Below are 22,692 nucleotides of genomic sequence, written 5' to 3'. Positions count from 1 at the left end.
AATGGAGTTTAAAAATAGGGTTGAAATAAGAGAAAGGGTTATGGTTAAGAAGTAATAGAAATTTCTTAGAGGGGCTGACACAGGTTGAATATTGCAGAATAAGGGGAATCTCACATAACAAGAGGAGGAAGAAATACAGGATTCTAAAGAGAAAATAAGGGAGTATCTGGATAATATGCATACGTTTGGAAAAAATGCTGTTAAGTAACCATTTTTCATAACTCCAGAGCTCAAAAACTTTTAGCACAACGACTTAGGCAACAGAGCATTGAAAGGATCAATGCCGAGCTTATAGAACTTATTACAAGAAAATACAGAGATCCTGTTGAGGTTTTAGAGATATTTCAGAAATTTTTATGAACATTTACACAAAGCAGAGAAATGTGGAAATCATATTTATTGAAATCTTTGTTATGTCAAGATCAGAGGTAGATGAGGCTGACAACTAACAGTTAAGATAGGTGATGAGATAAAAACAGTGATCTATAACCAATATTCAGGAAAGTCTCCAGGAACAGATGGTGGTATTCCTTAGGATGTTTGGAAATTAGGAGGGAAGAAAATGAATCTGGAAGATTTTATTTAACAGTATTTTAAAAGGAGGGGAATCTTGGAAGAAAGTTGTGGTGGTTGTGTTACCTAATGATGGCAAAAGTCTAGCTAGAAGAATGACAAAAGGTATTGCCAAAATTTGATAGATATCAATCAGTGTAGTTTTCTGAAAGGGAGGCAAACATTTGACAACATTAATAGAACAGTGATGATCTAGAGGGAAATAGAATATAAGAAAACACCTCTTGTTGGGCCGGCTTGATGCAGAGAAAGCATTTAACAAAGTAAGCTGGAATTTTATGAGTAGGTCGTTGGAAGCATTTGCATTCCTTGATACAGTAATAAAGTTGATTAGAAGAATATATGAAGGATCCGAGGCAAGAATTAAAGTGGGAGGGTTCCTACCAGATAAACTGTGTTTTGAACAGAGGAACTAGACAGGGGTGTCCAATTTCCACTTTCCCAGTGGCTGTAAATATAAAGCAAATAACAAAGAAAATAAGGGACAAAGAAAGCAAGGATATAATTGGTATGGTAATCAAGAAAAGTTTGCTTTATTTGCAGGTGATATTATTTTGTACCTGATAAATCCAGAAAAGGGCATCTCAGTGTTGTGGAACATCTTGAGGTATTTTCAAGTCTTTTCGGGAGATAAAATTACTGAAGATAAAAACAAAGGCTGTAGCCACAAGTTATGTGCCCACACATGAATTGGTTCAACAATAACCATATTTTTGGGGACGTGAAAAGATGAAGTATTTGAGTATGGATTTAAAATCTTTCCACATATCCTTAGCTGCCATAACAGAAGCAGACGAAACAAAAGATAATACAAAAATTGAGAAACTGTAAACTCTTATTTATGGATATGGATAGTAGGATAGTAAGATGCAAGCAGTGAAAATGTTTAGTCCCTTTAGTTTTGTTTATGGATCAGACATATTTTATCAACCAGAGAAGAAATTGTAGCCTATAATTAATAAAGAATTGAAGGAATTTCAGGGTGGGAAGGAGGGCAAGAGTTAAGAGGGATACATTGATCCTTCCAATAGAGCAAGATAGTTTGGGATTAACCAAATTGAAGAGGTGTTTCAGAGCTACACGGTTATGGCTACTATATGTAACACAAGTAGAAGGTTATAATTCAAAGTGAAAAGGTGTGATGAAGCAAGTGGGAAGTTCAGGAAGTAGAGAGAGTGGGATTTTGGATGCAGATCCTTAAGGAGAATAATAACCATACAGAATATTACATTTATAAAGTAGCAGAAAGTATACTAAGAACTAAGCTAATGTGAGAATGGAGAAAGGAGATTTTGACAGTAGGGATGACTGCAAGCAGGGGTACAGAAAAAGGCAAGAGGGGTCTGGAATTTACAAGAGAAAACTGGCAAAGAAACCAAGGTATTGAAAGAAAATAATTCAAGCAGGAAAGGTAGTAGAGTGAGATGAGGCCATGGATTGTATGCTAGACTGCTTTCCCTACAAGGGCTTGATCTCGAAGCACATTCGAAGAGAAAGGAATAGGAGAATTTTAAGTAAAAGGTATGCTCTGGTAGAGTTTGTAGTTGAATCTAGAGCAGAAGCAGCTGTTAAAGCGGTAATGTAGGTTGCATAAAATAGTGCATGTTAACTATAACAGTCAATCAGAAGAGGTTAGAGAATATTGGGAAGTGAGACTGGAAAAGCAGTTTAAAAGAAAACAGTGGGAAGACACATTTATAGCTCCCAAGTATACAACCAAGTCCAGAAGGTTTAGTATCTTTGCTTGGAAGTGTTTGCACAAGTATATTTATACCCCAAGCAGACTTCAAAGAATTTTTCCTCAGATAGTAAATGTTGGAGGTGTCATGGAGAAGAGGGTTAACTGGGAACATATGTTTTAGGAGTGTAATGAGTTAGCAGATTTTAAATATTCCCCACAGAGTAATGTATCAGAAGTATTGATGGCTAAATGACTGTAAGCAAGGAAATTATTCTTTTGAGCTGGGATACAGGATCTGAATTGCCCAGACGTAGTAAGGCCTTAAGTTTATTTTGTTTTGTTTGCCAAAAAAGCAGTTACTAAAAGATGGAAATCAAAGTCTACACCAACTGTATTTGAGGTATTAAATATTATAAACGAGATAAAAGAACTGAAAGAGGGGTCTTTAGAAAAGGGAAAGAGCAAATTACATAGAAGTAAATGGAATTTGTTGGAACAATACATGAATAATAATGTTCAGGAGGAGGAGCAAGATTTAAGGGAAGGCAGGAATTCAGCATTTTTTGTAATGTTGAACTCGTAGCAAATAAAGTATATGTGCTGTATATTGTAAGTCCTGTGGAAAATAATTAAATGCTTTGTTCTCTTTTCTGTTAATGTATGTTTGCCAGTGTCTTAAGTGATAATTTAATAAAGGTGTTTAAAAACGGAATTAATAGAGTTGAAGGAACTTCTCCAGAGGGGAAGCGGACAAGAGTTAAGTTGGATAAGTTGATCCTTTAAATAGAGCAATGTGATGTAGGATGTCCTGACTTGAAGGTGTATTTTAGAGCTACACAGTTAAGGCACATATACATAAAGACAAGCAGAAGTTTATAATTCAAAATGGAAAGGGATGATGATCAAGCATGGGGGCTATTCAATAAGTAAGGAAAGAGTGGGATTTCTGATACAGATCCTCAAGGGGAATAATAGCCGTACAGAATATTATACTTATAAAGTAGCAGGAAGTAGTCTAAGAACTAAGTTACACAAGAGTGGAAAAAGAAAATTTTACCAATAGGTATGGCTGTAAGTAGGGAAAGAAAATAGGTAAGAAGGGGCTTGAGTTTACTGGAGAATCTGGCAAAGGAACCAAAGTATTATGAGCATATAACTAGAGAGGGAGATGTAGTGGAGTGCGATGGGGCCAAGAAGACATTTAGACTGTAGTCTAGAGACTGCCATCCCTACCAGGGACTAAGAGTATAGGCAAAGAGAAAGGGATAAGCGAATCTTAATTGAAAGCCCTGCTCTGGTGGAGTTTTTTATTGAACCTAGAACAGAAGTTGCTGTTAAAAATTGGATAATTAATGGGGCATATAGAATGTTGCATGATAACTGTTACGAATCAACCAGAGGTGGTTAGAAAAGAAGAGTTACGGTAAAGGTAATTTACAAGACAGCAATGGGAGGACATGTGTATGGCTTCCAAGTATACAACAAAATGTAGAAAGTTTAGGATCTTTGATTGGAAATGTTTGCATAGATATTTTTATATCCCAAGCACGTTTCAAAGATTTTTTTTCTCCGGTAGATAGCAAATGTTGGATGTGTGATGGGCAAGAAAGATGCAATTGGAAACTTGTTTTGGGAGTCAAATGAGTTGGCAAATTAAAAAAAAAATCCCTGCAGAGTCCTTTGTCCAAAAATATTGGATGAGGAAATGGCTGTAACTAAGGAAATGACTGTATGTATGTATATAATATATATATATATATATATATATATATATATATATATATATATAAGAAATTACTTTTTTGAGCTGGGAGACGGGATCTGAATTGCCTAGATGTAGTAAGGCCTTATTCTCTTTAATTCAGTTGGCTGCCAAAAAAGCAGTTACTAGAAAGTGGAAATCAAATGTCTAATCCAACTGTATTTGAAGTACTGAGCATCATAAAAAGGACAAGAACTGGAAGAGGGATCTTTAGAAAATGGAAGGGGTAAATTATATAAAAACAAATGGAAATCGTGGGAGCAATACAGGCAGAATAATGTTCAAGTGACGAAAGAGCAAGATTTAAGGAGAAAGGTGGTATTCAGCAGTTTTTGAAATGTTAGACTGATGACAGTTAAAAAGAAAGAAAATGTATATAATGTATTTAAATTAAAAAAAAAATGTTAATATGCTTTACCTTTTCTGTTAGTGTATGCTTGTCTTTAAGTAATTTAATAAAGCTATTAAAAAATGTAACTTCATAACTGTCCTTACATTAGCTCGTTCACATCCTTTTCTGTTTACAGGGAAAGAATATAATTTAAAAAATAAATGAATAAATAAAAAGGAAGGAACTTAATTCCCACATGCATAGCCATCTGTGTTTCTTACGGCAAGGACCATAGGTTCAGGAATATTTCATTTACACTGGATGAGTAGGGTTTCATTGTTACTGAGGAAACCCTTTCTAGGTGTTTTGCTGGTACCAGTTTGATGTTCTTCGTGTTTCACTGTTGCAGTCATCAGATTTGGGTTATCTGCCTGCAGGTAGCCCTCAGCCGGCCTGAATACCAGAGTCTTGGATTCCTGCGTCGGATGCTGTCTCTCCTTCCATTTCGTCAGGTCGTCAGGGGTATAAAACATACAGCCGACACCATTACATCAATCTTTCTTTGCTGGGCGGTGCCTGGAGCAGAAGCAGTTCGCAAGTGCCGGTTGGCCGACTCCTGAAATTTTCATTTTCGAGTTTCAGAACCGAAGTCTTCAAAAAAAGATAAGTTCCCTGTTGGGGATCTTTTTTCTTGCTCCAACTGATGTCAGTAAAAGTTAACAATTGTCTTACCCGTGGAAAGCAAATACCTCATAAAGATTTTCATTCGTACTACATTTCCTGCTTAGGTCCAAACCACGATGTCCCTCACTGTCGGTTTTGTGCCTTGTTCAACCTCTGAACTATTCATCGTTGGGATATATTTGCAGCAAATTATTTTGGTACTCTGTATCCATTCTCCAAAATGGCTTCGGTAAGCCATCCGACTACTGATCTTCCGAAAACACATAAGGATAAAGACAGAGACAAGACCGCATAGGTCCAAACCTGCCAACAACGTTTCTGTTAAGCTAGTCGCCAGTCTGCCGGTACTCAGTGAGGCGCTTTCGCAGCCCCTGATACCCGCTACTTCAGATTTGCAGGCCTCTGTTGAGACCCATTCGGAGTTCAGTATGCCGCGAGATGCTTCTTTGACTATGGAACCTGTGGATGTCTCTATCTTGGATGGGTCCTGAGCCGCTGTGCAGGCACCAGCTTCTGAGGGTGCAATCAGGCCTACAGACTTGCATTTTAAACCAACACCATCTTCTTCATCCAGGCCTAAAACTTGCACCACGCCTAGAAAACCGATATCTAAACTGCATGTTCAGGCCCATATGCCTAAAAAACAAATGCTTAGAATGGCTGAAGACCTTATTACCTTAATTAGGGGAAGCCAGCCTTCCCCCTCTAAGAGACCTAGAACTGATTTTCCTTCTGATCAGGAATCTGATGTTTCTGTTTCTTCTGACTACCAGGATTTGCCCTTATCCCCAGCCACTGGGGATGCCACTGGGGATGCACAAGCCAGTGCATTTCTTTGTGCCGGTCCCAAGCCCGGATAAATGGGGAGGGTTGCGTCAGGAAGGGCATCCGGCGTAAAAATTCTGCCACAACACTTATGGCACAAAAACTTCATATTTCCATACTGGATCGGGCAAGGCCCGGGTTAACAACGACCGCCACCAGTACTGTTAGCCAACAGGGTGCTGACGGAAATTGGGCTACTGTTGGCTAAAGGAGAAGAGGAGGGTGAAGGCATGCCCGAAGGCAGGAAGAGAGGAGGAAGGTTAGGAGTGTAGCAGTGAGGGTAGGAACTTTGAATGTTGGCAGTATGACTGGTATAGGAAGAGAGCTAGCTGATATGATGGAGAGAAGGAAGGTTGATATATTGTGCGTGCAGGAGACCAGATGGAAGGGAAGTAAGGCCAGGTGTTTAGGAAATGGGTTCAAATTGTTATATCATGGTGTGGATGGCAGGAGAAATGGGGTTGGGGTTACACTAAAGGAACAATATGCCAAGAGTGTTTTAGACATGAAGAGAGTGTCTGACAGAGTGATGTTTATGAAGCTCGAAATTGATGGTGTAATGATGAATGTTGTTAGTGCATATGCTCCACAAGTTGGGTGTGCAATGGATGAGAAAGAGAAATTTTGGAGTGAGTTGGATGAAGTTGTGGTGAGTGTACCCAAGGGTGAGAGACTAGTGATTGGAGCGGACTTTAATGGACATTTTGGTGAAGTGAACAGAGGGGATGAGGAAGTAATGGGTAAGTATGGTGTCAAGGAGAGGAATGCAGAAGGTCAGATGATTGTGGATTTTGCGAAAAGGATGGACATGGCTGTGGTGAATACGTATTTTAAGAAGAGGGAGGAGCATAGGGTGACATACAAGAGTGGAGGAAGATGCACACAGGTGGATTATATCCTGTGTAGGAGGGCCAGTCTGAAGGAGATTGGAGACTGTAAAGTGGCGGCAGGGGAAAGTGTAGTTAAGCAGGATAGAATGGTGGTCTGTAGGATGACGTTGGTGATCAAGAAGAGGAGGAGGAGGAGTGTGAAAGCAGTGCCATGGATTAAATGGTGGAAGTTAAAAAAGGGTGATTGTGAAGTGGAGTTTAGGGAAGAGTTAAGACAGGCACTGGGAGGCAGTGGAGAGTTACCAAATAGCTGGGTAACTACAGCAGAACTAGTAAGGGAGACTGCTAGAAAGGTGCTTGGTGTGACATCTGGACAGCGGAAGGAGGACAAGGAGACTGGGTGGTGGAATGAGGAAGTACAGGAGAGTGTACAGAGGAAGAGGCTGGCGAAGAAGTGGGATTGTCAGAGATGAAGAAAGTAGACATGAGTATAAGGAGATGAGGTACATGGCAAAGAGAGAGGTGGCGAAAGCTAAGGATAAGGCGTATGGAGAGTTGTATGAGAGATTGGACACTAAAGAGGGAGAAAAGAACCTGTACCGATTGGCTAGACAGAGGGACAGAGCTGGGAAAGATGTGCAGCAAGTAAGGGTGATAAAGGATAGTGAGGGAAAGGTGCTCACAAGAGAGGAGAGTGTGTTGAGTAGATGGAAAGAGTATTTTGAGAGGCTGATGAATGAAGAGAATGAGAGAGAGAAGAAGGTTGGATGATGTGGGGATAGTGAATCAGGAAGTGAAACAGATTAGCAAGGAGGAAGTAAGGGCAGCTATGAAGAGGATGAAGAATGGAAAGGCTGTTGGCCCAGATGACTTACCAATGGGAAGCATGGAGGTGCTTAGGAGAAATGGCAGTGGAATTTTTAACTAGATTGTTTAATGAAATTTTGGAAAGTCAGAGGATGCCTGAGGAGTAGAGAAAAAGTGTTTTGGTACCTATCTTTAAGAATAAGGGTGATGTGCAGAGCTGCAATAACTACAGAGGGATAACATTTATCAGTCACAGCTTGAAGTTATGGGAAAGAGTAGTAGAAGCTAGATTAAGAAGGGAGGTGATGATTAGTGATCAGCAGTATGGTTTCATGCCAGGAAAGAGCACTACAGATGCACTGTTTGCTCTGAGAGTGTTATTGGAGAAATACAGAGAAGGTCAGAAGGAGTTGCATTGTGTCTTTGTAGACTTGGAGAAAGCATATGACAGGGTGCCTAGAGAAGAGTTGTGGTATTGTATGAGGAAGTCGGGAGTGGCAGAGAAGTATGTAAGAGTGGTACAGGATATGTACAAGGGTAGTGCGACAGTGGTGAGGACTGCAGTGGGAGTGACAGATCCATTTAAGGTGGAGGTGGGATTATATCAAGGATCAGCTCTGAGTCCTTTCTTATTTGCAGTGGTGATGGACAGGTTGACAGATGAGATCAGACAGGAGGCCCCGTGGACTATGATGTTTGCAGATGACATTGTGATCTGTAGTGAGAGTAGGAATCAGGTTGAGGAGACTCTGGAGAGGTGGAGATATGCTCTAGAGAGCAGAGGAATGAAGGTCAGCAGGACTAAGACAGAATATATGTGTGTAAATGAGAGGGAGGGTAGAGGAATGGTGAGGATGCAGGGAGTAGAGTTGGTAAAGGTGGATGAGTTTAAGTACTTGGGATCAACAGTTCAGAGTAACGGTGAATGTGGAAGAGAGGTGAAGAAGAGAGTGCAGGCAGGGTGGAATGGGTGGAGAAGGGTGTCAGGAGTGATTTGGGACAGACTGGTACCAGTAAGAGTGAAAGGGAAGGTCTACAAGAGGGTAGTGAGACCAGCTATGTTATATGGGTTGGAGACGGTAGCATTGTTGAAAAGGCAGGAGTCAGAGCTGGATGTGGCAGAGATAAAGATGTTAAGATTTGCACTGGGTGTGACTAGGATGGACAGGATTAGGAATCAGTATATTAGAGGGTCAGGGACAAAGCAAGAGAGGCGAGATTGCGTTGGTTTGGACATGTGCTGAGGAGGGATGATGGGTATATTGGGAAAAAGATGCTAAGGATGGAGCTGCCAGGTAAGAGAAAAAGAGGAAGGCCTAAGATAAGGTTTATGGAAGTGGTGAGAGAGGACATGCAGGCGGTTGGTGTGACAGAGCAAGATGCAGAGGATAGGAAGAAATGGAAAGAGATGATCCGCTGTGGCGACCACTAATGGGAAAAGCCGAAAGATGATGATGATGATGACCCAGGATTTGTCTTTATCTACCTATGAGGATTCTGATGCAGAGGATTCCATTCCCTCTGCTTACCTTCCAGAAGATTTTTCTTTTGGTGAAGCCTTGCACACTCTTAGGGAGCATTTCTGCTGGGAAAGCCAGGATTACTCTGACTCCAAAAAGAAGCTTAGGGAATTCTTACCCCTTCCTCAACACAGGCCTTTAGCTATCCCTCCTGTTCTGGACATTGTAGATGATGATTTTGTGGAATCTAACCTTTCCCCAGACACTTTACCTCCACGTCCTAGAAAACCTGACAGGTATTACAGAGTACCTGACTCTCACAAGTTCCTCTTCAAGAATCCTACTGTGGATCCAGAGACCATTTCCCAAGGACCAAAGGGCATTAAGGCTGCTGCTGCCAAAAATCCTACCCCTTCTGATAGAGATTCTAGAGCCTTGGACAGATGGGGTAAGGAGGTATACACTTCTGCTACTTTGGCCATTAGGGCTTTAAATTGCCAGTTTCATATGTTAACGTACCAGCAGCATATAATGGGACTACTAAAACAGAAAATGATGTTGGTTCCTAACTGTGCTGAACACAAAGAATTGCAGGATTTAATGCATTCTGCAGAACAAGTTGGTAAACATACTTTGCAATGTGGTTTTGACTCTTTAGAAGCATCTTGCAGGGCTGCTGTCACTGGATCTGTACTTAGAAGGCATGCTTGGCTTAAGGAGCAAAACTTGCCCGATCATGTTAAAGCTAAATTACTGGATGCTCCCTTAAACCAAGACCGCCTGTTTGGCAACAAAGCAGAAGAAGTCCTCAAAAAGATGGAGGAAAAAGCTAAATCTATGCAAACTGTTAAAAGATTTCTTGCAAGTACAGCCTCCCAGATTTAGTAGGCATTGGCCTTCAAAGAATTGGTACTTTTCAGTCTCTTCTAGGCCTTCTCAGTCCAAACTCAGGAACAGCAGACCACCTAGGTTACAGTCTCAGGCTACGCACAGGCCTATGCAGTGGGGGGCTTCCACTTCCAAAGCAGGGAGTAGTAAGACACCCCCCTACGGAAAAATGGCACAATGACTTAACCTTAATCCTTAATCCTTCCAAGCCCTGCTCAACTGCCTGCTCCCTTAGAAGGAAAGTTCACCCTGCATGCAGAAAACTGGGAGCACATTACCCAGGACAAATGGGTTTTTGAATATGGTTTCCCAAGGATACAGATTCCATTTCCACACCCTACCAACCCCAAACGGTTGGCCAGACCTACCCCCAAATCAGTGGGCAGAGGCCCAACAGCAGGTTCTCTCTCTTCTAAGTATCAGGGCTATTCTATCCTGGACCTCTCTATTCTAAACACCTTTTTGGTAATCCCAAAATTCAAAATGCTAACACTTCAACAGCTGCTTCCTATGCTAGGCAAAGATCCCTGGTTGGCAACCTTAGACTTAAAGGAAGCTTGCCTGCACATTCCAATAAGGGAATCTTGCAGGAAATACCTATGCTTCAGGGCAGGCTCCATGCACTGTCAGTTCTCTGCACTTACCTTTGGCTTATCTACTGCACCCAGAGTATTCACAAAGTGTCTAGCTCCAGCCGTTGCATTTTGCAGGCAGAGAAAAATTCAGATATACCCATACTTGGACGATTGTCTGATTTAGGCAGAAATACTTGCTATTAAAACATCTGACATTCATAAAGAACCTTCTAACCTCTCTGGGGTACACCATAAACGAAAAGAAATCTCATCTAGTACCCTGCCAACAGATTGTATTCCTGGGAGCAAGCTTGAACACAACTTCCCAGATGGCTTTCTTCACTCCAGAGAAACAAGTTTATTTGACAACCTACTTCAAACTATTGGCCACAAAGACCCAGCTATCTGCAAAGAAAATTCTGCAGGCCCTGGGGTTCATGGCCTCTTGCATTCTACTAATTCCATATGCAAGACTGCATATGAGGAAACTACAATGGTATCTAAAAAGCCTATGGTGTCAACATTCTCAGGACCTGGAATCAATGATTCCTGTCATTCCTTGTGTAAAGACAGTGTTCCTTTAGTGGGCAGAGGCCTGCTACCACAACAAGGGGCTGACTTTCACTCTACCCCCTGCTGCCAAAACCTTAACAACAGACGCATCAGACTATGCATGGGGAGCGCACTTGGCAGGGCAGTGCATTCAGGGCAAATGGAACCTGAGACAGATGCACCTGCATATCAACCAAAAAGAAATGTTAGCTGTACAGAATTCCCTGACAGCCTTCAAAGACTGCATTCTTCCAGGACAATTATTGGTAAAGACAGACCAGACAGTTATGTGGTACATAAACAAGCAGGGGGGACCCCACTCGTACCCTCTCTGCAGACTAGCCATGGCTCTGTGGAACACAGCCTTGAGCTGCCAAGTGCACCTGCAAGCTCAATTCCTGCCAGGCAAGCTAAATTCACTGCAGACTACCTAAGCAGAAATCTTATGGACCCACACGAATGGAAACTGGAACCAAAAATATTCAACCTCTTGAGGAACAAATGGGGGACTCCAGAGATAGACCTGTTTGCCTCCCCTCAGGACTATCAATTGGACAAATTCTGCACAAGGACTTCCCACAGTCCAAGCCTGGAAAGTGGATGCCCTGTCGTTTACCTGGGAAAGCCTCACAGTTTATGCCTTTCCCCTCTGCCTCTCCTCTCGAAGGTTCTGCAAAAGATCAAACAGGACAAGCCAAGGACAATACTGATCGCACCAGACTGGCCACGCCAGCACTGGTACCCCTCTTGCAGTATGACACTACTGGAACCATGGCACCTGCCTCAGACCCCTTCCCTGCTGTCCCAGCAGACGGGCCAGCTTCTGCACCCTCAGCTTCAAACCCTGAACCTTGCAGCCTGGCTAATTCCTTGAGTTCTCCAATAGCATCCCTCAGTAAGCAGGTGCTAGATGTCATTCTGGAGGCAAGGAGGTCTAGTACTAGAAACTCCTATGCTGAAAAGTGGAAAAGATACTGTTCCTGGAGCCAGACTCAGGGGATGGGTACAACGGTGCCCAGCTTACCTCATACTCTTCAGTTCTTAACAGAAATGCTCCACAAGGGCCTATCCTTCTCGTCAATTAAAATTCATGCCTCTGCCATTTCAGCACATTATAATACTGAGCCACCCCTCTTTTCTCACCCCCTGCTAAAGCAATTCTTTAGAGGGGCCAAAAATTTAATACCCCTCCGGAAAGCCCCTACTCCAGCCTGGGACCTTAACTTTGTATTGGAAAAGCTCACTCTCCCTCCCTTTGAGCCAGCTGCAACTGCAGAGTTGAAATTCCTTTCTTGGAAAACACCCTTCCTTCTTAACCATCACTTCAGGAAAAAGAATGTCTGAATTACAGGCCCTTATGGCAGTGGAACCCTTCATTATCTTCCATGCAGACATGGTTTCCCTCAGGACCAATCCTTCCCTTATGCCCAAGGTGGTGTCTAGTGTGGCCCTAAATCAGTCCATTCATTTGCCTACTTTTTTCCCTAATCCACAAAACAAAGGAGAACGAATACTGCATTCTCTAGATGTGCACAGACAACTTGGATTTTATTTGGACAGGACTAAGCCTCTCAGAAAATCTGAACAGCTGCTAGTTGGCTTTGCTGCAGGGGCAGAGGGGAAGGCCATTTCAAAGCAAACCATTTCTAAATGGATAGCCTTAACTTTGTATTGGAAAAGCTCACTCTCCCTCCCTTTGAGCCAGCTGCAACTGCAGAGTTGAAATTCCTTTCTTGGAAAACACCCTTCCTTCTTAACCATCATTTCAGGAAAAAGTGTCTGAATTACAGGCCCTTATGGCAGTGGAACCCTTCATTATCTTCCATACAGACAGGGTTTCCCTCAGGACCAGTCCTTCCCTTATGCCCAAGGTGGTGTCTAGTGTGGCCCTAAATCAGTCCATTCATTTGCCTACTTTTTTCCCTAATCCACAAAACAAAGGAGAACGAATACTGCATTCTCTGGACGTGCACAGACGACTTGGATTTTATTTGGACAGGACTAAGCCTCTCAGAAAATCTGAACAGCTGCTAGTTGGCTTTGCTGCAGGGGCAGAGGCGAAGGCCATTTCAAAGCAAACCATTTCTAAATGGATAGCCCATTGCATTTATTTCTGCTATAAGCACCATGGAAAACCTTCACCACAGGGGATAAGATCACATTCCACCAGGGCTGCATCTACCTCTGCAGCCTTTCTCAGAGAAGTCCCTACCAGGGACATCCTAGAAGCTGCTACCTGGAACTCTGTACATACCTTCACCAAGCATTACCACATGCCTATTTATTATAAATCCAGAGCTGGTTTTGCCACTGCAGTCTTGCAGGGCTTAATAGCTGGCCCTAATGCTCTCTAACTTCCTCCTCCCTTCCTCAGCTGTGGGAATCAACCCAGTTGTGCACACTTAATAAATGTAGATGTTCGAGTGTATTCACTGTTGCAGTCCTGGTTACCCTCCCTCCAGCCCCCTGACTTCTCTTGGCTCTACCTTTCCTTCTTGTTTGGTGTATTTAAGTTTTCTGGTGTATTTGCTTTTTAACGGAGGTGTACCATAACATATAATTGCTTCCCATTGTGGGGGGCACCTGACATCTGGGACAAGAAAAACTGATGTAATGGCGTCGGCTGCATGTTTTATACCCCTGACGACCTGACATCAAGGAAGAAGAGAGAGCATCCGACGCAGGAATCTAAGACTCTGGTATTCATGCTGGCTGGGGGCTACCTGCAGGCAGATAACCCAAATGTGATGACTGCAACAGTGAGTACACTTGAACATCTACATTTATGGTAAGTGTACACAACTGTACTTTTTGTTCTGTGATCGGATATCACTCTTTGGCTTAAGTTGTCAGAGGCCACTGCATTAGGAATATCTGATTATAATGCCTGTTTCATAAATGTCTGTTAACAGACATTTTTACTTTGGACACTTATCACTTCCCACTTCTGCCAAGCATTATTACTTGTGCTGTGATTCTAAGACACAGATCTACTTTGGCATATTATTGCTTTAGGATTTGCCCTTCTAATCCCATCCCTCTAAGCTGCTGCAGCTTTTACATTGCAGGAAGTTTCAAATTTTCACTACTTGTTCTTCCCAACATTTGCAACCTGTCGACTGCCTTTAAAGTTGCTTTTAACAGATATGTACGGAGAAGGCACTCTTCACTGCTTATTGCCTTCCCATATCTCCTTTTCACTGGATTGCTTTTTCATCTTCCTGAGTATATGGATGTGTTTCTGTAAGTCAGACATGTTATGTTACATTTGTTTTTTACTTGTTACAGGTGAGCTCACTCAGAACATAGAGAGCTTAAACTAGGGAGCACAGAGGCTTGTTGCTTCTTAGCCTGGCTTTTGATATTATGATGTGTGCAGGTAGAATGCACACACATCAGTATGTGTACAAGATCTACATTTAAAGATGCATGCTAAACTGTGGGTAATAGAAGAGGAAATCCAGTGGTTACCCCGTGGTAGAAACTTCACAGATAACTGATTATGATTAGTTTGTATGATCTATGGTAATTTCCTTGACTGTGTTGAAACAAAAAGTAAATTTGTGATAGAATTGTGCTGTAGTGTTAAAGTGTAGTTTGATATTTTGAATTTTTGCTACATGCAGTGCTTACTTTGATTATTGTGTACTTTTGTTTTCAAATTGCAGTAACATACTCAGGGTGTAACAAACAGTGCATTGCAATTTGAGTTTACCTAGAGCGGCAAATGCAATTCAAACTGTAAGCCACGAGGAGGAACAATTCTATATGTTGTTCAGAAATTATTTTACAGAATACAAGGGAATAAAGATGAGCGAGTCTTGCCGATCTTTTGGCAACTTGCACAATCAGGAGTGTAGCCAGGAAGCTCTCTATTTTTTCCAGGAGCTACAGGCATAGTGGTTTGGTGCCCAAATGCCCATGTTATCCTTCAAGGGATTTTGGCATTGGTTGGTCTCTGTCCATTCCCTTCCTTCCCAGGATAGGTTTGTCCATCATTCTCACTTCATATCAAATCTTTCTCCCGATATTCCCATGGGAGCTAGCATGACCATGAAATTCTGTTGTTCCCACCCCACTTTTCTATAAAAAAAAAAAAAAAAACCTGTGTAGGTATTGTACCATAAGCAATTAACATGCATTATTTTTAGCTGTTCCCCCTTAACATCATAAAATATTCTTTTAAAATGAGAAGTAATATCTATAAGCATACATATTTGCACTGAGCATTATGTAGGGAACTTTAGAGCTATTTTTGCCTCTATCCTGTAATGTTCCTGAGAGGTGCTTAAAGCTCTCAGTTGAGTACAGATTGTACCCGACTGCACTCTTATGGGAAATGCACATGTTTAAAAAAAGTCTGGACTCTGTTACAATTTTCAAATGAAGAAATCCCATTCTATGCCCCTTCTGTGTTAACGTATTAGAAAGTAATGTCTGTTAAAAATGTTAACACAGCTAAGATGTACAAATGGTGTTGGCAATAAGGGACTGGGGTGGGCATAGTATTTAAGGTGTTTGCAGACACAAGGTTTGTTTGTTTGTGTCTTTCGCCTTTTCCCCGGTTAGGGGTCGCCACAGCGGAACTCCGGTCCGCTAATGATTGGCAGTAGATTTTTTACGTACTGGCTTGCCGGGCCTAACGCACAACCTTCAACGAAGGAACGCCCATTCACGCATGTTGCTACACAGAAGACGCTGTAACTGAGAATCGAACGGGCAACGTCTAACTGTGAGGCGGCAACACTACCGCAGCACCACCACCGCAGTGTTTACAGACACAAGGTACAGGTTTTAATTCTCACCTTTGAACCTATTAACCTAAATGACATTTGGTAAAAGTTTTGATATCGTTTTTGGGCATCTAATAAAATGTGAAATGCAGTATTATTTTTTATAACATTAATGTTAACATTAGAAGCTGTTTTTAATCTGTGTGTTCTACATTAGATTTCAGAAAATTTTTACTTCGATTTAAACTCTGAGCAAGTGAAGACAATGCTGCGCCCTCATGTGCCTCCAGCTGCTATTTCAACCCTAGCTAGGTCAGCCATCTTTTCCATCACATATCCCTCTCAGGATGTGTTTCTCGTAATAAAGGTAAGAATTCAAACTCTTTTGGCAGATACATGAACTGTGCTTTAAAGTGCTTTATTCTTGTACTCCCTTTTTTACATTAAGGAGAATCTTAACTTAAAGCCTCTATCTCTGAATTATGATGTAGATTCCTGAGATCGTTAAACCTGAAAGGTAATGACAAAGCTTTCAAGAACAGGCAGTAGAAATAAAACACATTGTCCTACTCTTGTTACAAGGTCTATAAGAATGAAGCTAAAATTGATTTGTTTTGGTTTGCTTAGAAGCTGGTAAACAAAAAAAAAAGGCATAAACTTATTTTGAGGGCCTCTTCTACCTGTGCTATCTCACATAGCTTCTTAACTCTGTTTTCAGGTGGCTCACCCCCCCAACACACAGATATTTAGGTGGTGGCAATGCCCATATATCTGGCTTAAGGGTTTTTTAAACTGTTTTCACTATTCAAATTTCCTGCTAATGTTTCATGTCAGTTTGTTGATGTTAATGGCCAGTTCCTAAAAAAATCAAGTCAGCTTAGAACTTGAAGCAGCTTTTTTTCTGGGCAGCAAACTCTTTACACCAAGCCTTAAGTCTGAGGTTGCTTCACTTGCAGAGAAGGTAGAAGCCTTACAGCATCAACTTCCTTTGATTGATTTGCCTTTTGACCAGATGTTATTAGTTAAGTACTTAGACTTTCATCATGCAGCTAAGATCTTCATCTGTTCCTAATGATTGCTGTTGAAAGTTTCACACATTCTGTACCTAGAATGGATAATTGTTCCTGCCTTTGTCGGATCACAAGTCAGGACCATCACTTCTTGATGTTCATCGTGTTTCACTGTTGCAGTTATTACAATTAGGTTATCCTGCTGGCAGGCTACCTGCAGTCTGCCTGAATTCCAAAGTCCTGGTCCGGCATCGGTTGCTGTCGCCTCCTCCCTGATGTCAGTGCGCCAGGGGTATAAAAGATGCAGTCGACGCCATTTTCTTCAGTCTTTCTTGCTGCGCGGTGCCTGAAGCAAAAGCAGTTTGCAAGTGCCGGTCAGCCGACTCCTGAGATTTTCAAGTTCAAATTTCAGATCCGAAGTCTTCATTAAAGCTAAGTACCCTGTTGGGGAAACTTTTTTCTTGCTTCAGACCGATGTCAGAAAAAGTTAATAATTGTATTTCTTGTGGGAAGCAAATACCTCATAAGGATTTTCATTCTTACTGTATTCCTTGCCTAGGCCGTGACCACGACGTTGCTAGTTGTCGGTTTTGTGCTAGATTTAACCAACGCACTGTTAAGCGTCGGTACGATTTTGCATTTCATTATTTTGGCAGAAGATTTAATTATATAATGCCGTCAGAACAGCCAACTACCGGAATTTATAAAAAGCGCAAAGACAAAGAAAAGGACAGGCATCCGAGGTCCAAAACCGACGAGGCTTCGGCTAGGCCAGTCGCCGGTTCTCAGTGAGGTGCTTTCGCAGCCCCTGACGCCAGCTACCTCAGAGCCGCAGGCCGCTTCCGACTCCCACGTGGAGCCGACTAGGCCGCTGGAAACTCAAGGTATTGGAACCTCGGAAACTATTCCCTCAGATGGGTTCGGAGCCACTGAGCAGGCATCGGCTTCTGAGGGTGTTTTCAGGCCTACACAGTTATATGTGAAAACGACCTCAGCTTCAATGGCAAAGACTAAAGCACCTCTAAAGACAACGAAACAAGTACAACATTCCCCTGGGCAGGCCTCCATGCCTAAAAAACAGATGCTTAAAATGGCCGATGACATAATTACTTTGATCAGGGGTTCCCATCCCTCCTGATAAGAGACCTATGCAAGAGAGAGAATATGAATCTTCAGATCAGGTTTCCATTTCCTCTGATTCCTCTTCTGAACAGGAATACTCTCTTCCTCCCTAGGAGGATTCTGATGCTGAAGAATCTATCCCTTCAGCCTCTCCTCCTGAAGATTATTCATTTGGAGAGACCCTGCATACTGTGAGGGAGCATTTTCATTGGGAGGGCCATGATTACTCAGAATCTAAGAAAAGGCTCAGAGATTTTCTTTTACTACCTCAGCACAGGCCCCTTGCTGATACTCCTGTTTTAGACATTGTAGATGATGTATTTATAGAGTCCAGTCTCACTCCTGACTCTTTACCACCAGCTCCTGTTAAGCCAGACAGATACTACAGGGTTCCTGATTCACATAAATTTCTTTATAAAAACCCTGCTGCTGACCCAGAAACTATATCTCAGGGTCCCAAGGGGGTCAAGGTGTCCACTGCAAAAAACCCTATCCCCTCTGATAGGGATTCAAGGGCCCTGGACAAATGGGGGGAAAAGATTTACACTTCTGCTAGCTTGGCTGTAAGGGCCTTAAATTGTCAGTTTCATATGCTTAAATATCAACAATAAACACTACTTAAACAGAAAATGTTGACAAATTCTGAATGTGCAGAAAACAAAGAAATGCAGGATTTATTGCATGCAGCTGAACAAGTGGGAAAGCACACTTTCCAATGTGGTTTTGATTCTCTGGAGGCCTCCTGCAGGGCCGCTGTTACGGGTTCTGTCATTAGGAGGCATGCTTGGTTAAAGGAACAGAATCTGCCTGACCATGTTAAAGCAAAATTATTAGATGCTCCATTACAGCATGATACCTTGTTTGGTGTTAAAGCAGAAGAGGTGTTGAAGAAAATGGAGGACAAAGCTAAATCTATGCAAACAGTCAAGGATTTCTTACAGGTACAACCTCCCAGATTTAGCAGGAACTGGCCTGCAAAGAATTGGTTCTTTCCAGTGTCAGACAGGCCACAAAGAGGCAGATACAGATGCCCCAGAGGCAAATCCCAGCCCCAGGGCTCATACAGGTCTAAACAATGTGGTGCTCCTACCTCCAAAAGCGGAGAAGATAAATCACAGCCATACAGGAAACAGTCTCAATGACTTTCCTCTGCCAGCACCAAGCACTTATCTTCTGGCAGCCCCTTTAGAGGGAAAACTAGCACTTTTTTCACAAAATTGGCACATGATCACCCAGGACAAATGGGTCCTGAATATAGTTTCACAAGGCTACAGGTTCCATTTTCACACCCTGCCAAGGGCAAACGGAATGCCAGACCTGCTACACAATCAATGGGCAGAGGCACAAAAACAAGTTTCATCCCTCATGGACATGAGGGCCATTCAGCGAGTACCACAGCAAGAGCAGGGACTAGGATTAAGACTGTTCTTGGTGCCCAGAAAGGACAATGCCTGGAGACCAATACTGGACCTGTCTATTCTAAACACATTTCTGGATATTCCGAAATTCAAAATGTTGACTCTGCAACATCTTCTGCCCATGCTGGGCAAGAAGGCATGGCTTGTGACTTTAGACCTAAAAGAGGCATACCTGCATGTTCCAATCAGACATTCATACAGAAGATACCTCAGATTTATAGCTGGCTCAATGCACTACCAATTCTCTGCACTGCCCTTTGGCTTATCTACTGCGCCCAGGGTCTTCACAAAGTGCCTGGCACCAGTAATTGCATTTTGCAGACAAAGAGGAATACAAATATATCCTTACTTGGACGACTGCCTTATTCAAGCAGAGAACAAAGACATTCTACTACAGCATCTGGCGTTTGTAAAAAGGTTACTATAACATGCCTAGGGTACACAGTAAACAAAAAGAAATCAAAACTAGTACCCTCACAAGAGATAATATTCCTGGGTGCAAGTTTAAATACAACTGCCCAGATGGCTTATCTCACGCCAGACAAACAAAGACAACTGACTACTTATTTCAAAATGTTGGCAACAAAGACCCAGTTACCTCCAAGAAATATTCTGCAGGCTTTGGGCTTCATGGCATCCTGCATTCTGCTAACTCCATATGCAAAACTGCATATGAGCAAACTACAATGGTATCTAAAAAGTGTTTGGACTCAACATTGCCACAGCCTGGAGACAATAATTGCCCTAGTTTCGATGGTGGGCAAAGGCCTGTCACCACAACAAGGGACAGCCTTTCATTTTACCCACAGCCAGGCAGACATTAACAACAGATGCATCAGATTATGCCTGGGGGGCCCATATGGCAGGAAGATGTATTCAGGGCACATGGCCCGCAAGCCAAATGCATCTACATATCAATCAAAAAGAGATGCTAGCTGTTCAAAATGCCCTGACAGCCTTCAAGGATCTACTTCATCCAGGACAACTATTGATAAAGACGGACAATACTACAGTCATGTGGTATATAAACAAGCAGGGAGGCACACATTCCTACCCCCTCTGCAGACTAGCCATGACTTTGTGGGACACAGCATTGACTTACCAAGTACATCTGCAAGCACAATACCTGCCAGGAAAGATAAATTCTCTGGCAGATGAACTAAGCAGAAACCTAATGGATCCCCACGAGTGGAAATTGGATCCACAAGTCTTCAGCATGATAACAAGGAACTGGGGATGCCCGGACATAGACCTATTTGCCTCGCCTCACAACTGCCAACTACAGAGATTCTGCACAAGGACTTATCACAAGCAAGCATGGAAAGTGGATGCTCTATCTTTCAGCTGGAAAAACTTAACAGTATATGCCTTTCCTCCACTACATCTCCTCCCCAAGGTACTCCTAAAGGTCAGACAAGAGAAGCCAAAAATGATACTGATTGCCCCAAACTGGCCCCGCCAGCACTGGTACCCAATCCTAAAGAGCTTGTCTCAATGCCCAGCCTGGACATTGCCTCAAATTACTCACTTATTGACCCAACAAAACAGTCTGATCCTGCACAGCCAACTCAGGACCTTAAATCTGGCAGCATGGTGGATAATATAACCATTCAAAACACGCCTCTCTCTAAAGCAGTGATGGATGTTATTCTGGAGTCCAGGAGGCCTAGCACCAGAAAATCTTATGCAGAAAAATAGAAGAGATTCTGTGCTTGGAACCAGGCACAAGGAATTGACACGATTGTACCAAATATTCCTCAGATTTTGCAATACTTAACTGAGATGCTGGACAAAGGCCTATCCTTTTCATCAATTAAGATTCATGCCTCTGCCATTTCAGCTCACTACAATACAGAACCGCCTCTTTTTTCTCATCCATTTCTAAGGCAGTACCTCAGAGGGGCCAAAAACATAAGACCTCCAAGGAGAGCACCAATACCTGCATGAGACCTAAATTATGTCTTGGAAAAACTCACACTGCCTCCTTTTGAGCCAGCCTCTACAGCTGATATAAAATTCTTATCCTGGAAAACAGCTCTGCTTCTAGCAATAACCTTTGCAAGACGAGTCTCAGAGTTACAGGCACTCATGGCTGTGGAACCTTTTATCATTTTCCATCAGGACAGGGTTTCTCTAAGGACAAACCCGACATTTATGCCTAAGGTAGTGTCCAGTGTGGCCCTGAATCAAACAATTCATTTGCCTACCTTTTATCCAAACCCACAGAGTAAAGGTGAGAGACTTCTGCATTCTCTGGACATTCACAGGCAGCTACGCTTCTACTTGGACAGAACCAAAGCTTTCAGAAAGACTGAACAACTTCTAGTGGCATGTGCTGCAGGATCACAAGGAAAGGCTATCTCAAGGCAGACTATTTCAAAATGGATAGGCCACTGCATTCGTTTCTGCTATTCACAGCATGGAAAATCAGTGCCTAAGGGCATTAGGCCACATTCAACCAGAGCAGCAGCCACTTCAGCAGCCTTCCTCAGAGGAGTACCAACCAAAGACATCTTAGAGGCTGCAACTTGGAGTTCAGTGCACACTTTTACAAAGCACTATCACTTACCTCTCTACTCTAAATCCAGAGCAGGCTTTGCCACTGCAGTTCTGCAGGGCCTCATAGCCTCTCCTAATCCTATTTAGCCCCAGCCGCCCAACCTTAGCTTTGGGATTCAACCCAATTGTAATGACTGCAACAGTGAAACACGATGAACATAGTACAGTTGTGTACCTACCATAAATGTAGATGTTCTGAGTGTATTCACTGTTGCAGTCCAGGTTACCCACCCACCATCCCCCTTTCCTTTGCTGGGTCTTATCTGTACTTCTCTATTCTATACAACCTATGTGGTGTATTTGCTTGTAGATGAAGGTAGAGTTTTACTTTACTGCATGCATGTTTATTGGCATAAATTAGCCCACCCTTTTGGGGGTACCTGACATCTGGGGCAAGAAAAAAAGAAAATGGCGTCGGCTGCATCTTTTATACCCCTGCCGCACTGACGTCAGGGAGGAGGTGACAGCAACTGACGCCGGACCAGGACTTTGGAATTCAGGCCGACTACGGGTAGCCTGCCAGCAGGATAACCCAATTGTAATGACTGCAACAGTGAATACACTCGAACATCTACATTTATGGTAGGAACACAACTGTACTTTATGCCTATTACTATACACAACATTGGTAGCTGATTTTGGTTCACCCCAGTGAGTCAGTGCAGGCAGGAGAAGCTTGACACCTACATGCTTACACTATGTCTGGCTGCTGTGGAAATGACTTGTCAAAGGAGACTGGTCAGAAGGGACTGCCTAATGATGCTATCCAGGAACAAGATGCAAACATTCAGAGGTTATTATGGCTTTATTTGTCTCTGCTTTCTGCTCAGGCTTATTATTGGATGTAATGATATTTTTCAACTCTCTGAATGACATTTTATG

General features: G+C 42.5%; 1 protein-coding gene across 1 annotated transcript in view; it reads left to right on the top strand.

The window, feature by feature from the left end:
* DOCK7 (dedicator of cytokinesis 7) overlaps positions 1 to 22,692 on the top strand; it is a 3,076,229-nt gene that overhangs the window by 661,083 nt on the left and 2,392,454 nt on the right. The window contains exon 9 of the mRNA XM_044085545.1: positions 15,919 to 16,068. Coding sequence (XP_043941480.1) covers positions 15,919 to 16,068 — 150 coding nt within the window. The remainder of the gene's footprint in view (positions 1 to 15,918; positions 16,069 to 22,692) is intronic.

The sequence above is a fragment of the Protopterus annectens genome, chromosome 10.part0 (genome assembly GCF_019279795.1).
Source record: "Protopterus annectens isolate FY-2018-M chromosome 10.part0, PAN1.0, whole genome shotgun sequence".
Classification (NCBI taxonomy): Eukaryota; Metazoa; Chordata; order Ceratodontiformes; family Protopteridae; genus Protopterus; species Protopterus annectens.
The sequence above is the reverse complement of the archived record's forward strand: the minus strand, read 5'-3'. Positions and strand labels throughout refer to the sequence as shown.